General features: G+C 48.1%; 1 protein-coding gene across 6 annotated transcripts in view; it reads right to left on the bottom strand.

The window, feature by feature from the left end:
- Positions 1-947: 947 nt before the first annotated feature.
- TIMELESS (timeless circadian regulator) overlaps positions 948-16,857 on the bottom strand; it is a 39,295-nt gene continuing 23,385 nt past the window's right edge. For 2 of the 6 annotated variants that reach the window (XM_032290479.1, XM_032290474.1), the window contains exons 14-29: positions 15,904-16,041; positions 15,652-15,803; positions 14,208-14,305; positions 13,992-14,118; positions 13,682-13,883; positions 12,944-13,089; positions 12,234-12,319; positions 12,027-12,144; positions 11,855-11,937; positions 11,483-11,625; positions 11,111-11,282; positions 10,961-11,029; positions 10,718-10,836; positions 8,298-8,523; positions 8,069-8,173; positions 952-1,214 (exon numbers count right to left, since the gene is read on the bottom strand). In XM_032290479.1, coding sequence (XP_032146370.1) covers positions 1,108-1,214; positions 8,069-8,173; positions 8,298-8,523; positions 10,718-10,836; positions 10,961-11,029; positions 11,111-11,282; positions 11,483-11,625; positions 11,855-11,937; positions 12,027-12,144; positions 12,234-12,319; positions 12,944-13,089; positions 13,682-13,883; positions 13,992-14,118; positions 14,208-14,305; positions 15,652-15,803; positions 15,904-16,041 — 2,091 coding nt within the window. In that variant the 3' untranslated portion in view covers positions 952-1,107. Of the gene's footprint in view, positions 1,215-7,277; positions 7,949-8,068; positions 8,174-8,297; positions 8,524-10,717; positions 10,837-10,960; positions 11,030-11,110; positions 11,283-11,482; positions 11,626-11,854; positions 11,938-12,026; positions 12,145-12,233; positions 12,320-12,943; positions 13,090-13,681; positions 13,884-13,991; positions 14,119-14,207; positions 14,306-15,651; positions 15,804-15,903; positions 16,042-16,857 lie in introns of those variants that run through there. The other 4 variants (XM_032290488.1, XM_032290485.1, XM_032290494.1 and 1 more) reach the window with 4 other exon arrangements.

Here is a 16,857-nt window from a genome sequence, read left to right as displayed (position 1 = left end):
ACACACACACACACACATATATATATGTGCTATTATATATATCCTATTAGTTCTGTCCCTCTAGGGAACCCTGACTAATACAACTGTAAATGGAAATTTTGGGTAAAGCAGTTTCGATGGCAGTTTGATATTTAAAGGCCAAACTTCCCCAGACTCCAGAGAACACTGGGGCCAAACAGCACCAAAGGAGAGCATCACACACTAACCAGGCTCCCTGCTTAGAAAAACAGCATAAAAGCCTGGATACATGCAATCCCATCCCACTTTCCCATTCAACAGTAACTCCAGATTCCATACAATATTGGGGCCAAACAGTATTGCAACTGTGAGAGAAAGTTCTAAGGAAGGGTTAGTAGCAGACCTCAGAACTTCTGCCAAAAGCATTCTCTTTGGAGAGGTGGAAGTCCAGAGGATCCCCTGGAGTGTGCCCCTTTGGGATCCAGTCTTACTCTGACCTTAGGTAGGCACCAGTGCCACTTTATGTTTTCCTCCAGAGGCAATGGCCTATTAGGAGCTGTGTAAGGCTACACTTTCCCATGCTTCCTGTTCTACTAGAGTGATAGCCATGAACTAAAAGGCATTACAGCTTTTTCTTTCAAAATATTTAATCTAAGTGCTTATTTTCCTTTAAGGCAATCAGTTAGAGCTCTTTTATATAAACATGACACATATATTAAAAAAAGGGGGGGGATAAAGAGATAGGAGCCATGACATCCTCAAAAAAAAGCAAGAAATAAACAAACAACAATTAAAAAGACTGGAGGTCCTAGTGCCAATACCCTAATGAGCAGTTGGGGACTGGAGTTACTCCAAAGGCCTTTGGATAACACCAAGGTGTGGCCTTGGCCAGATACCCTCAGTTGCCCCAGGACCTCCTTCCAGTCCCACACCATGGCTAGACCTCCGTGAAGGGAAACTGGGTTGGAACAATACCCAAGGGTGATGGGGGATTGACAGTGCCATCCTCAGCAAGCCTGTCCCCCATGTCTTAAGTCTGGCAGCCATGCTAGTTACTTTTAACTGGAAGACAGAGGCCTGGTATTTTTCTTTCATTTTGACTATTGTGGAGTTTAGAGACTCCAAAAAGATGGACAGAACCGCTTTTATTCACCCTTCTGCAAATCCTGGATGAGCCCCCAAAATATTATGGGATCTCTGGGGTATCAATTTTTCTGGCCAAAAACCTCTGTGGCCATGGCACCTGAGTTCTTGTCCTGCATCCAGGAAGAATGAGGGATGCAGACAAATGAAGGGTGAAGAAGATGAAGAGTTTTTCTTTTTTTTTTGAGACAGGGTCTTACCCTGTTGCCCAGGTTGGAGTGCAGTGGCACAATCTCAGCTCACTGCAACCTCCACCTCTTGAGTTCAAGCAATTCTCCTGCCTCAGCCTCCAAAGTAACTGGGATTACATGCATTCGTCGCCACACGCAACTCATTTTTGTATTTTTAGTGAGTGGGGTTTCACTACATTGGTCAGGCTGGTCTTGAACTCCTGCCATTGTGATCTGCCTGACTCAGCCTCCCAAAGTGCTGGGATTACAGGCATGAGCCACTGTGCCCAGCCAGAGATGAAGAGTTTTATTTAGTGTTAGAACAGTGCAGAGGAGGCTGGGAGAAGTGGCTCATGCCTGTAACCCCGGCACTTTGAGAGGCCAAGGCGGGTGGATTACTTGAAGTCAGGCACTCAAGACCAGCCTGGCCAAGATGGTGAAACCCTGACCCAACTAAAAATACAAAAATTAGCTGGATGTGGTGGTACAAAACTGTAATGCCAGCTGCTTGGGTGGCTGAGGCATGAGAATTGCTTGAACCCGGGAAGCAAAGGTTGCAGTGAGCTGAGATCACACCACTGTACTCCAGCCTATGTGACAGAGTGAGACTGTGCCTGAAAAGTAAAATAACAGTTCAGAGGAGACCCACAGTGGATAGCTCCTCTCTGTAGACAGGTCAGCCCATGGAGTGTTCAGCTGTCAGCAGAGAGGAGGCCCTGGAGAGGGTGGCTCCTCTCTGCAGGCAGGTCATTCAGATGTGTCTGCAGGTTGCAGGTCTCTGAAGCTCTCAGCAGAGAGAGTAGCTCCTCTCTGCTGGCAGGTCTTCTCCATAGCATTCAGCAGAGATAGTACTCCTCTGTGCAGCTGGTCAGCCTGTGGTATTTCTGCCCTCTTTATCCTTTGGCCATCCTCTGCCCTGCTCTGGCTGAGCCCAGGGCTTTTATGGACCTCAGAGGGGACAAAGTTTGTGCTAATTGGCCCATGGGTGGCCCTGGAAGAGCACCACAAGTCCCCACTCTGGTCCACGGGACTGGCAGCCTAGCACCCAGCCTTCAGGTCTTCCCGAGCCCAAAGGTGAGGACTTACTGGGGACCTGCCCCCGTCCACCCAGAAATCAATCTGCCTCCTGCTGCCATTCATAGCCCCCAGGCTTGGCCCCAAACCCCACTCCAGGATCAAAGCAGGTGTCAGTAGTGGAGAAGGCAGGCAGACACCCCCAAGCCTTCAGGGACGAGGGAGGGTCCTTCCTGGGGCCCCTGAGGGTGCAGGCTGAAGAGACGCCTGGCTCCTGCACCTTGGAGGGTAGCTGCAGTGGCACCCAGGAAGGTAGATCCTGCTTGCTCCTGGCCTTCCCCCAAGAGCACGGAGAGGCTAAGATCTACTGCTACAGTTTGGGCAGCTGTAATCCAGACCAGGAGGGTGGGGCTCCTGCCTGCTTCACAGAGCAGGAGGTCTGGATCTGCAGTGGCACCCCAGAAGCTCACGGCACCCAAGGAGTCCCCGTCCCAACTCAGAAAGGGTGGAGCTCCCACTGGCTCCATGGAGAGTGCAACCCCAGCTGCACAGCTGGCATGATGGCAACAGCCTCTGCCGTCACCAGCACTTTGGGAGGCTGAGACAGGAGGATCATTTGAGCCTAGGAGTTCAAGACTAGCCTGGGCAAGATGTTGAGATCCCATCTCTACAAACATTAAAAAAAAAAAAAAAATTTAAAATTAGCCAGGCACTATAGTTGCCTGTAGTCCCAGCCACTTGGGAGGCTGAGATGGGAGGACTGCTTAGGCCCAGGAGTTTGAGGCCGCAGTGAGCTATGATCACACCACTGTACTCCAGCCTAGGTGACAAAGAGAAACCTAGTCTCTATTTAAAAATAATAATAAAACCAGGCACAGTGGCTCATGCCTGTAATCCCAGCACTTTGGGAGGTCAAGGTGGGCAGATCACCTGAGGTCAGGAGTTTGAGACCAGCCTGACCAACATATAGAACCCCATCTCTCCTAAAAATACAAAATTAGCTGGGCATGGTGTGGCATGCCTGTAATCCCAGCTCCTCGGGAGGATGAGGCAGGAGAATCGCTTGAGCCCAGGAGGCGGAGGTTGCAGTGAGCTGAGGTCGTGCCCCTGCACTCCAGCCTGGGTGACAGAGTGAGACTCCGTCTCAAAAATAATAATAACAGAACTAAAAGAAAATAGATAAATCCAATATTACAGTTGGAGACTTTAACACTCTTCTTTCAACAACTCAGACTTACTAAACGCAAAGTCAGCAAGAATATAGAAGAACTTAACAATATCATCAGCCAATCTAATCGACATTTATAGAATACTCCAACAGCAGAATACTCATTCTCAAGTACCTATAGAACATCACTAAGCTATATCATATCTGGGCCATAGAAGAAACCTCAACAAATTTAAAATAATTGGCTTTTGTTTTGATTAAGAGACAAGGTGTTGCTCTATTGTTCAGGCTAGAGTGCTGTAACAATCATAGCTAACTGCAATCTCCAATTCCTGAGCTCAAGAGATCTTCCCACCTCAGCCAACATGTGGGGCTGATGTTTTAAATTCTTTGTAGAGACAAGATTCCATTATGTTGTCCAAGCTGGTCCCAGACTCCTGAGCCTCTCAAAGTACTGGTATTACTGGTATGAGCCACCACGTCTGGCCAGCATGTTTTTTTAACCATTGTGTATCCTATAGATATGATGATGTTTATCATGGATTTTGAATACCACATATATGGCTTGCCAAAAAATTAGAATTCATCCCTTCTACTCCTATCAAATTTTCCTATAGCACCAAACTCCCAGCTATGGCTCTTCTGCAAGACTCACCTCTAGTAGAGAGAGCTACCATTGACTCACTGGCCTTGTATGACCAGTTCTATCTGAGCAGCATAGTACATCACTGTGCCCAGTTTATAGTAATGTCATGGGATTGTTGGGATGTTGCTTTTCCAGCTAGAAACCTCTGTGGCTAGTGGTGCCTTTGCCCAAGTTTTGCTGGGGCCCACTGTGCTTGTTCCACCCACTCGGCCTGCACTCTGCTTGTGCTACTGGCCTGGATCCCACACCTGCCATGTGCAAACCAGGTGTGGAGCGGCAAGGGGTGTGTGAGCACAAAGTCTGGCCACACTGTGCACAGCCAGGCATGCTGGCTGCAGCAGGCATGTAGCTCCAGGTGCCAGCTTTGTGAGAGGTTGTGGCTGGACCAGGCATACTGCAAGCAACTTCCACTGAAGGCACCAGGGAATGTGGTGGCACCTGGGAGCTTGGAGATGACAGGAATTGCAGAGCCCCAAAGAGGGCATCATGGCCCTAGCTCGGGGAGCCCCTAGGTCTGGGATCCCCAAAGGGCCACAGCTCTTCTCTTCTAGTTGCCTGCAAAGTGACAAGCAGTGGAGTTGAGGAGCGGGCATATTTCAGCCCTGTTTATGTTACCATTCTGTGGGTCCCGAGTTCTTGTCCACGTCCAGGAAGAATGAGGTACACACACAACTGGAGGAGAGGGCAGAGAGGAGCTTCATTGAGCAACATAACAGCTCTCAGGAGACCAGCAGTGAGAAGCTCCTTCCCACAGGCAGGTTGATTCTATGTCTCTGTGAGACTGGCTGAGCATGGGGTTTTTATGGGCTTCAGAAGGGAGGAAGTGCATGCTGATTGGGCCATGGATGGCCTGGAATAAGCATCCTAACTTCTCATTCTGGGCGATGGACTTCACCCAGAAGTGACAGAACAGTGCCTGGGCTTCAGGCTGTCCCTGGCTTGAAGGGAGGGCTTCACTGGACCCACCCCTTTCCACCCAGGAGCCTGCCTCCTGCCACCATCAATAATGTCATCCATGGCACCCAAGCTGTTCCTGCTGAGGGGCACCTGCAGGCTCCTGCCAAGCTACCCTCAAACTCCCCTCAGCCTCCCTCCCATGGTTGTCAGTCTCCAAAGTATGGAGGGGTCCAAGGTGGCAGGGGCCTAGTGTGTTAGTACCACTGGGAAGGCGTGCACATATGGGTGGGTCATGACAGGGCTGGGCTTGGCCTCAACATTGCTCTAAAACTGGAGTGGGTAGAGGCTAGGCAGTGGGAGCAGGCATTTCTGAGCATGTGGGGGCAGTGAGGCTACCTAGGCACCCAGGAGCATAGGGATGCTTGGGTCTACAGCTGTGGCTGTGTAGCTGCAGCTGCACCCAGGAGGGCAGGGACCTGTCAACTTGGAAGGAGGCAGGGCTCCTGCCTGTTCCCAGCTCTCCCCTGCTCGGTGGAGCATGCAGCCTCACCACACCTCCTCAGCTGCAGCCAGTATCTTTGCAGTGCCCACTCCAGACAGTAGGTTCTGGAGCTTCCCACTCTTGGCAATAACTGGAACACATTGTGCTCAAGACATCCCTGCCCCTGCTCACAGTACTAAGTGGGAGACATATCTGGCTTTTCCTGGGTCTGACTGAATCCTGTCTTAACACCTGTAGAACAGAGGTCATGGTATCATCTGACATGCTCCTCCTTATGCTCCTGAAATTCCAGAATCCTTGGAGCTACTGTGTATGGGACTATGTGGTTTTCCCCTATCCCATCCTGTATAGCCAAATCTGTAGGACCTGGCATCAAGTTTGATGGATGCCCAGTCTCTATAATAAAGATGGCTGGAGGGTCGGGGTCTCATTCTTGGCATTTCTTGGAAAGGCAGCCACCAGGGGCAGTGGGACACAGCAAAGGAGCAGCACAGCCTGGATCATGGGGGGACAGCAGAGCAGCCCTGCTGGAAGGAAGCAGTGCTCAAGTTGGGAAGTGGAGAAAGGATCAGAACAAAGAGACACCAAGACTGGCCAGGGCTAGGAAGTCTCTTAGCCCTTGCAATTACCATGGAAATAGCTTCACTCCCACTTTTAGAGGCTACAGGAGATCCTCATCTGCTCATGAAAAAATAAAATAAAAAGTCAAAGCAACAGGACAATCCAAACCCATCCTTGATTTAGGAGCCTCCCTGACCTGAATGGCTATTTTCGGACTCTCACCTTTGCCCTACCTCAGCTGGAAGCACAAGGGAGCAAGAAAGCCGACATTTCCAAGAATGGGTAAGAACATAGTATTTGCAGTATTTATCCGCCCTTTCCCTGCCTAGATTTTGTCTTCTTCTCTGCCCCATGTCAACAAGCTGGCTTTTCTTCCTTTGTGGCTCCTCCTTCTTCCTGATGCATACTCTCGTCATCCTAAGAATTTACCCAAGAAAAAGGACCTAGAGGTAAAAATGTTTTTGTGTGTCTTCTGTAGGGAAAGGGGGAAAGCAGAAGAAAAGGGAAGGTTGTTGGTGTTTTTTTTTTGAGACAAGAGTCTCACTCTGTCGTCCCATGGCATATGCACTGGCGTGCTCAGCTCACTGCAACCTCTGCCTCCCGGGTTCAAGTGAGTCTCCTGCCTCAGCCTCCCGAGTAGCTGGGATTACAGGTGTGTGCCACCATGGCTGGCTAATTGCTGTATTTTTAGTGGAGACGAGGTTTTGCCATGTTGTCCAGGCTGGTCTCAAACTCCTGACCTCAAGTGATCTGCCTGCTTCGGCCTCCCAAAGTGCTGGGATTACAGGCTTGAGCCACTGTGCTGGTCTGTTGGTCTCTTTTAACCCTAAAAATTTTTTTTTTTTTGAGACGGAGTTTCGCTCTTGTTACCCAGGCTGGAGTGCAATGGCGCGATCTCGGCTCACCGCAACCTCCGCCTCCTGGGTTCAGGCAATTCTCCTGCCTCAGCCCCCTGAGCAGCTGGGACTACAGGCACGCGCCACCATGCCCAGCTAATTTTTTGTATTTTTAGTAGAGACGGGGTTTCACCATGTTGACCAGGATAGTCTCAATCTCTTGACCTGGTGATCCACCCGCCTCGGCCTCCCAAAGTGCCAGGATTACAGGCTTGAGCCACCACGCCCGGCCTAACCCTAAAATTTTTAAGTTCTTCTGCTTTCAAGAGCACAGCAGGGGAAGGGCTGGCAAACTTAGACAGCTTTACAAGTCAGACTGAGATCAACTTTTAATCTTATGTGTTTAATTTAATACCAAACACAAAGCAAACATGTTCATCATCTAGAGTACTATATTCCAACCCTACCTCAAATGCAGGAATGGGGCTCTATCTGGTATCCAGAGGATGATCATAGGAAAGAAAACGAGGACAGAGGCATCTGGTATCTTCTAAAAGTGGTTTCTAAAACCCCCCACCTGTCATGTCATAAAGCTCCCCTCCTGGTGCTGTGACCCACCTCCAAGAGAAAGCCACAAGGAACAGACCAATAAGAGGGGTCCAGGGTGCTTTCTGTATTTCACTCACTCCTCTTATTTGCTAAGGAGCTCTAATAACCAAAAGAAATGGTTCTTAGAAGAGGAGGAATAAATCTCCAGAGAGCTGCTGGGGCATACTGATAAAAACTGGGAGAAACAAAGACTGATAGTAGAGAAGTCCAATACCGCTGCTGAAGTTTCTCAGCCTAAATCCATGGAAGAGCCCAGAATTTTACTGCTCTGTCCAGTAAGAGGAGTTTCTGGGTCCTGTATGACCCTTCCAACTCTGACTTAAATGCACCATCTAAAAATCTATCTATCTCTACCCCTAGGCTTCTTAGCTCTTCAGTCATCTTCATCATCCTCAATCTGAAATCGTTTCTTCTTCTGGAAGCCTGGAGCTCCCAATTCTGGTGCTGTGGGAACAATAGGGGCGAGAGACAGAGAGAGAATATCTAAATATGTTCAAGGGTAAGGAGGTTGGTAGAGTTTGTCTTCAGGATTAGAGAAGAAAAAGGTTCCACCAGATTGCCTACCTCTGTTCCTGCCCTCATCTTCATCCTGTTCCTCGTCACTGTCCAGCAGTTGTCGCTTCTTGGGTGCTGCCTTCAGCTGCTCTTTACCAACAACAGTGTCTTCCTCTGCAATGACAGTAAACGGCACAAAAAAAGGAACTCGATCCTCATATTCTCAAAATACCCTGCCAGCCCTCTAGACCAACATGCTGACAAGTTAATACTCAGAAGATGGCTGTCGCACTATTACCCTCTGGGGACACCAGGCCTGCTTTCTTCTTGCGGGCTAGCAAGAGAGCCCTTAGGGCTTGAGCTCGGTGCTCTTTACGGTGCTCCTCATCAGAGTCTTGCTCTCCAGGGACTTCAGGCTGTAGCTGTGGCTGCAGCTTCTGTTCCTCCTCTGGTTGACTCAAAGAAGCTGCTACCCTCCGGAGCTGGGTGGGACTCAGCTTGGCTGGAATTCGCCAGAAGGTTTCCTACAGGGCCCAAGAAGTTGAAAAGGGAAAGGACCAGCCTCTTGTTGCCGAGTTTGATATTCATTCAGTAAACATGACCCAACATTGGTGGAGATCCACAAGGGCTGTGAACTCTACTTATTATAATACTTATTTATCCAATATATTCCCAATGCCTAGCACAGTGCCTGCTACATTAGGAGGTTTCCAGTAACTATAGGTTTTTTTGGTGTTTTTTTTTTTTTTTTTAAATGAGAAGGGGTCTGCCTCTGTCACTCAGGCTGAAGTGCAGTGGCACAATCGTGGTCCACTGTAGTCTCCATCTCCTGGGCTCAAGCTATCCTCCTGCCTCAGCCTCTTGAGTAGCTAGGACCACAGGGGTACACACCACCATGCACAACTATTTCATAATTTTTTGTAGAGACAGGGTCTTGCTATGTTGCCCAGGCCAGTCTCAAACGATCCTCCCACCTCTGTTTCCCGAAGTGCTGGGATTACAGGCATAAGCCACTGTGCCTGGTTATAGCTGTTAATTGAATAAATAAATATATAAATCCTGGGGATATAAAGGTGAATCAGGTATGACCCTTGCCTTCAAATAACTCACAATCCAATGGGAAAAAGAACAAATGTGCCATAATATTACAGGATTTTTTTTTTTTTTTTTGAGGCAGAGTCTCGAACTGTTGCTCAGGCTGGAGTGCCGTGGCAAAGCAATCTCAGCTCACTGCAACCTCAGCCTCCCAGGTTCAAGCAATTCTCCTGCCTCAGCCTCCCAAGTAGCTGGGACTACAGGTGCCCACCACCACACCAGGCTAATTTTTGTATCTTTAGTAGAGACAGGGTTTTGCCATGTTGGCCAGACTGGTCTCATGACCTCAGGTGATCTGCCTGCCTCGGCCTCCCAAAGTGCTGGGGTTACAGGCATGAGCCACCGCACCCAGCCGATACCACAAGATTGAGCTGTATCAGGGGAATGAACAAATTGCAGCTGCAAAAGTGATTATTTTTACTTCATACATTGAAAGAATAACAGAGACTGCTTCTCTGACAAGGTGACAATTGAGCAGACTCTCAAAGACTGGGTAGAGGTCCATCAGTAAGACAGATGGAGTGTGTGTATGTCACTTTGTGTGCATGGTTGCAGCCAGCCTTCCAATAGAGGGACTGGCTGATTAACCATTTGGAGGCAGGAAAAATCCTACCAGGGTGACTATGATGTAAAGTAGGTGTGTGAGTGGCGTGGCTGTGAGGCTGCGAAGGTTGGCCAAGGGTGGGCATGCCATTTGGAGTTTGTGGATTCTGTCCTGCAAGCAGTAAGGAACTATCAAGGGCTCTGGACACGGGAGTTGACCCTCCACGTCCACAGGTTCTGAATCTTTGGATTCAAAATACTGTGGATTGACAATATTCTGAAAAACAACACCACCACAACATTAAATACAACAACAACAACAACAACACAACATTAAATAATAATATACAGCCTGGGCAACATGGCAAAACCCCATCTCTACAAAAAATTAGCTGGGAGTGTGACATGGGCCTGTAGTCCCAGCTATTCAGGAGGCTGAGGTGGGAGGATCACCCGAGCCTGGGAGGTTGAAGCAACAGTGAGCTGAGATTGAGCCACTGCACTCCAGCCTGGGCGATGGAGACTGACACACACACACACACACACACACACACACACACACACACACACAAAATACAGTATAACAATTATTTACCTAACATTTCCAGTATAACAATTATTTACTTAAAATTGTATAGGTATTACATGTAATCTAGAAATGATTTAAAGTATACAAGAGCATGTACATAGGTTATTCACAAATACTACAAAAAGGGACTTGAGCATCTGTAGATTTTGGTATCTGTTGGGGGGTCCTGGAACCAATCCCCCTCAGATACCAAGGGACAACTATAATAAAAATATATTTTAGAAAGATAAATCTGGGGGCAGTATGGAAGACGAATTTAGGGGAAGAGGAGATTAGAGAGAGGAAAAGAAGACTAACAGAATGGCTGCTGCCGGAATCTTGTTCAGAGATGACAAGGCAATGAGGAGGACCAAGATGACAATGAGGACGATGAGGAGGACCACCATGACAGTGGGGAGGATCATGGTGGCAACTACAGTGAGGAGGAGGAGGAGATATGTTTGGAAATAGGACTAACAAGCCTTGGCTGACACTGTAACTGGCAAATGTACCTGCCCAGAGGCGGGGGGCCGAACCCCTAGCTTGCGCAACAGCTCCTGAAACTGTTCGTTTTCCATGGCTTCCTCATTTTCCTCTGTGAGTGGCACCAACGGAACTGCCTGGGAGCAGCCTAAGACAGGGTCAACAGTCATATGGTGGAGACATGAGGGAAGAACTGATCCTCTGTCCCATGACCAGGTCTCCAATAGCCCCCAGGGCTCCAGTCCCCCTAAAAGCATCATCTGTCCACTCACCATCCTCTTCCCGATCATCAGCTGCTCGGATCAGGCAGTTCTGGAGCCACAGAAGGGGAGTAGAAAAGCCTAAGGAAATGAGGGAAACTTACATTTGATCCTACTCCCAAGCTCTCTACCTGAGACATCTCTCCCAGCCAAAGTCCTCACCTTCCTGATGCAGGCTTTGACCAAGGTTTTCAGTTGAAAGGACTGAGCTACCCTGGACTTGTTCTGCTTCTGAGCCCCCTTCCTCCTCCTCTTCGCTCTCTTCCTCTGGCAGGTTTTCCTCTTCTTCCAGATCTTCCTGGCGAAAATCTTTCAGGGACTCCGCTCCACTGGGCTAAAATTCATTGTGGGTTAGGGAAATGAAAATGAAGGCAACACAAGGAACTTAATGGAGTCTCTTGGTTCCTGACCCTGACCCCCCATGAAGGACCTGCTCCGAACACCCTCAGGCAGGAAGAATCTGGTTGGACTGCTTCTAAGGAGCACTTCCAGGGGAGCGGGCCCATGCCAGCAGAGCCAGGGTCAGATTGTTACCAAGCTGGAGGATGCCAACTTTTTCCGCCGCTTCTTGTACAGCTCCCGCCGCTCGGCCACCAGCCCCAGAGCCAAAAGTTTATCCACTATTCGGGCCCGTGAGCGTTTGGCTGTGATATTCTTCATGATATGACCCAGGACATCTATAAAAAGCAAGCATGTGAATACCCAAGGGAAATAGGGGAAAGAGATGAGTAAAATAAATCAGAGGTCTCTGGAAAGAGGGTACCTCAATCATCCAAAAATGACATGAATATAGTAAGTGAACAGAAGGGATGGGATAATCTTTCCTTGGAAATAAAAGGCAGCAGCAAAATAAATGGATAGCTTGGCTTTCATCTCAAAGGTCCCCTGAACTTCCACCTCACTTACCATCTGAGTCCCGGAACTCCTCAAAAAGCCGCTGCAGCTCCAGCTCCTGATCCTCCGTCCACAGCACAATATGGGTTCCTTTCCTGATCAGAGAGGTGTCAGTGGAAGAGGAAGCCCAGGGAGTGAACACAATGTCACATCCCAAAAGCCTCCAGAGCATACACCTCTCTACCTTTGGAAGTCCTTGACACTGTCAGCCAGTCCAAGCTGTACTAGATGGTGGATGATCTGCTTGCGTGTTCGGGGAACAGTATTCAGGTGGACCAAGATGACTTCCACCACATCCTGCCCTGGTGTGGAGAAGGACTGAGGCAGTAAAAAAGGTCCTGCAGCTCAGGCTGCCCTCCTCACAAACTCTCCAGATCCTAAGGCCTCTCACCTTCCACGTCCTTATGGGCGAGGTACAGCTCCCGAAGACGAGCCTCCTCTTTGGGACTCCACGCAGGGGCTCTGCGACTGGAAGACCTGAATGGTAAAAGGAGAAAGGGAGCATATAGGTTCTTGGCCCAAAAAGAGGAGACCAAAGGCCTTCTCTGATCAGTTCTGAAAGGAAAAAGAAGTGCGAGGCAGGTAACTGAAAGAGGCCAGCCGGCAGAGGCCTGTGGTGTATCTCCTTCCCCTTGCTTTCTCTCCATGTAAGAAACTAAAAGTCAAACTAAAGATTTTCCAGGTTGGACCAATGGAACCCTGACCATTCTGACTCCAGGGACTGAGAATATTATGGGAAAAAGAGACTAAGTGTGAGAGAAGAGGGGCTGAGATACTAAGGGAAAGAGGACAAACATTTCTACAAATCCTCATGGTTTTCCAGCATGTTTGGGAGAGGTCGCACATAGATTCTCTCTGGGCAACCACCTAGCTCCCAACAGTGCCCACCTCTATGGAAGCTGGTGATGGAGAAGGCTGCAGTCCCTGCTCCTCTCTTGGATAACCTTAGTTAAAGCATTTCACCTCCTGGGCCTGTTTTCTCACCCATGATAGAGAAAGAAACAGTGGACCCAATGACGTACAAACTCGTAAGGCTTTGACATTCTGTGACTGCATCAACCTTCCCTACTCCCACCCATCCTTTGCCAACTTCAAGCTCACCTGTCATCCAGGGAGCCATAGCCCTCAGTCATCTCTCGAACCACAGCTGTGTTCTTCCAGAACAACAGCTCCACAAAGGCTTTTTGGTTGACTGCAGCCAGTGCAAAGAACTTGGCCAGGATGTATTTGGCAAAAGTCACTAGCTCCTGTAGGAGAAGGAGGTTACTATGAGTCAGCCTCTGGTTGTGGACCTGGACCTGGACCTGGCCCTCTAGGTATTTTCTCTATAGCTGTTCCTAGCTGCCCCCTCCTCACTCACTCTCTTCTGTCCTTCTCCATGTAGCTCCTTCAACCTGCCCACCTACTTCCTCATTGTTTTCCCATCTCCCAGCCTTTGACACCTCCCAACATCTTTTTTTTTTTTTTGAGACAGAGTTTCATTCTTGTTATCCAGGCTGGAGTGCAATGGTGTGATCTTGGCTCACTGTGACCTCCGCCTCCTGGGTTCAAGCAATTCTCCTGCCTCAGCCTCCCAAGTAGCTGGGACTACAGGCTGCGCCACCATGCCCAGCTAATTTTTGTATTTTTAGTAGAGATGGGGTTTCACCATGTTGACCAGGATGGTCTCGATCTTGACCTCGTGATCCATCCTCCTTGGCCTCCCAAAGTGCTGGGATTATAGGTGTGAGCCACCGCGCCCAGCCAACAGCTCCCGGCATCTTCTATCTCCTGAAGATTATTTATTTACCTGAGGGTTCCCATACCCTCCTAGACCCCCATTCCTTGTTATCCCCTCACTTTGTAGGCTCCAGCAGCAGGGTCACTAAGCAGATGATTGAAGAGGCAGAAGACTGACAGCTGAAAAAGCAGGGCTTCCATTTTGAGGTCATGGGCCAGACGGTGCAGCATCTTCACAATGCAATGGTTAGTGTGAGCACTATTCTGCTGGTAACTCCGCAGCAGCAGCACATAGGCTCGAATGACAGTTGAACATGCGAAGCTGCACCAAAACAGGGAGGGAGAGGATGTCAGCATAGGGAAGACATAGCTCGTCCTCACAGTCACACAATCACCACTCTAGGACCAACTCAGGTCTCTCAGCCCGCACCGTTTCAGGTAGTCCAGAAAATTGAATTCTTTCTCCGACACCTGGACCACTTGCAACTCCTCCTCCTCCTCCTCCTCCTCCTCCTCTTCCTCTTCCTCTGCCCCTCGTTCCTCTGGGCCCTGCTGCCCTATAGACAGAGGGAGGATTACTGAGTCTCTGTTATGCTGGTGCTGGGAAAGAGCTAGAAGGAGACAGATGTGAAGGGTGGAGACTCACGGGGAAGTGGAGCAGAGAGGATTTGTTTCAGCAACTCAATCTCTTCCTCTAGAGAAATGTCTTGACAGCCAAACACATCTCCTTCAGGCCACACCTCCCTGGAGCACAGACAGAAAAAAGGCTTTACCCAGGGGAAAGCTGGCTTTGGAAATTTTTCCTCCTAAGCCACAATTCAATAAAAATCAGGTAAGAACAAAATGCAAACATCTAAATGTTTGACACCTGGTTGAACAAATGTACATATTCACACAATGGTGTTTTGTTTTTTTTGTTTTTTTTGAGACTGCAGTCTCGCTCTGTCGCCCAGGCTGGAGTGCAATGTCAAAGTCTCGGCTCACTGCAACCTCCACCTCCAGGGTTCAAGCGATTTTCCTGCCTCAGCCTCCGGAGATTACAGGCACCTGCCACCATAACCAGATAATTTTTGTATTTTTAGTAGAGACAAGATTTCACCATGTTGGCCAGTCTGGTCTCAAACTCCTGACCTTGTGATCTGCCTGCCTCGACCTCCCAAAGTGCTGGGATTACAAGCATGAGCCACTGTGGCCTGGCCACACACAATGGTGTTTTAAAGCCATTATCAATTACAGAAATATATTTGATGAGAAATAATGCTCAGGCCGGGTGTGGTCGTTCACGCCTGTAATCCAAGCACTTTGGAGGCCAAGGCAGGCAGATCACCTGAGGTCAGGAGTTCAAGACCAGCCTGACCAACATGGTGAGCCCTCATCTTAAAAATAAATAAATAAAAATTAAAAAATTAAAAAATTTTAAAAAATAAAAAAAGAGAAATAATGCTCACAATATACTTATAAGTTAAAAATTACTATAAATCAGCATGTACAGTATTTCATTTTTGTAAAACAAGGTATATATGACATTTTTATATGTAACAGAGGAAAAAATCCTCTGGATGGTTACTCACTAAACTGTTAATGATGCTTATCTTTGGCTAGTGGAATTAAAGTAAGTCCTCCCTTAACATCTTCAATAGGTTTTTTTTTTTCCCCACCTTTTTTTAATTTTTAATTTTTGTGGGCACATAGTAGGTATACACATTTAGGGGTTCCAATAGGTTCTTGGACACTGCCACATTAAGTGAAACAAAGTATAACAAAACCAGTTTTTTCCTCTTAACATTTTAAGAAACCTACTGCAGCTCATTTCACTCAAAGTCACAATTACCAACAGTTTATTAATGATGTTAAGTGAGGATTTTCTGTATTTTTATTTTTTTCTCAATTAACTATGCTATTTTATGTTTTTCAAAAACAAAACAAAACAAAAAAACAACAAACCAACCAAAACACCCCAGGAGTCAGATGGTATAGAGTCCCAGAGGCTTGATGAGATAACTCTCTTTTGAAGACTGAGAACCCTGTACCACAGTGATGGCTTCCTCCTTTCCGCAAAGCACAAGAAGAAGAGCAGGCAGTGTTCTTACCGGGCAGACCTCAGGAGAGTCAGGGCCTGTGGGGCCTCACCAGCCAGGAGACAGTCTTGGATCCGCAGCATGGCTTCTGCCCGCTGCTCCTCCACTGGCACCTCTGAGGCCGCATCAAAGGGAACCACGGAGTCCACACTGAGCTTAGGATTCTAGAGATGGATAAAGCTATGGGAGTGGAAGGAGTAGAAAATCCAGACTGTATACCCTGAGTACCATTCTCAAAAAAGACAGGGTTTCTGTAACCCCTACCTGGGTATAGCACTGTAGCTGCTCAGCCAGGGCGGGCCACACAGCCTCCAGTTCTTCTGGGCTAGATGAGATATTACCAGAAACAATGGCCTGGTCAAGGACCTTCTTCTTCTTCTTCTTTCTCTTCTTTCGTTTGTTCTATGGGGAAAGATTTGTATTAGGATGTCAAGAGAGCTAAAGAGGTCTTTTCCCCATCAATGTCTTTTCTATTACAAAACTAATTAACTGGACATGCACAGAGTGACCATTATGTGCTATCCATTGGTAATAGAAAGCAATAGTGAACAGCATATTTCCTCGCCTTTGAGGAGCTGGTACTCTAGTGGCAGAGACAGGAAGTAAAAAGGTAATTCTATTATAGTGTGGTTAAGAGCTATAAGGTGAATGAACATAAGCTACAATGGCAAAACTCCTGACCCATTTCCTGAGTTCAGAGGTTTGCCAAAAGCAGCGCTATCTCAAGAAGTCTACAGAATAGACAGATGCTATGAGGATCAAATAAGACACATGGAAAAGCTTCATAAAATGCAAAGCACGGGCCGGGCACGGTGGCTCACGCCTGTAATCCCAATACTTTGGGAAGCCTAGATAGGTGGATCTCTTGAGCTCAGGAGTTCGAGATCGGCCTAGGCAACATAGTGAGACCCTGTCTCTACAAAAAATACAAAAATTAACTAGGCACGATGTGTGCCTGTTATCCTAGCTACTTGGGAGGCTGAGGCAGGAGAATCGCTTGGGCCTGGGAAGCAGAGGTTGCAGTGGGCTGAGATGGAGCCACTGCACTAAAGCTTAGGTGACAGAGCAAGACCCTGCTTTAAAAAAAATTGCCGCCGGGCACAGTGGCTCAAGCCTGTAATCCCAGCACTTTGGGAGGCCAAGGTGGGTGGATCACGAGGTCAAGAGATCCAGACCATCCTGGTCAACATGGTGAAACCCCATCTCTACTAAAAATAC

This window comes from Sapajus apella, unplaced genomic scaffold (genome assembly GCF_009761245.1).
Source record: "Sapajus apella isolate SASKATOON/1434 unplaced genomic scaffold, GSC_monkey_1.0 scaffold2, whole genome shotgun sequence".
Lineage (NCBI taxonomy): Eukaryota > Metazoa > Chordata > Mammalia > Primates > Cebidae > Sapajus > Sapajus apella.
The sequence above is the reverse complement of the archived record's forward strand: the minus strand, read 5'-3'. Positions and strand labels throughout refer to the sequence as shown.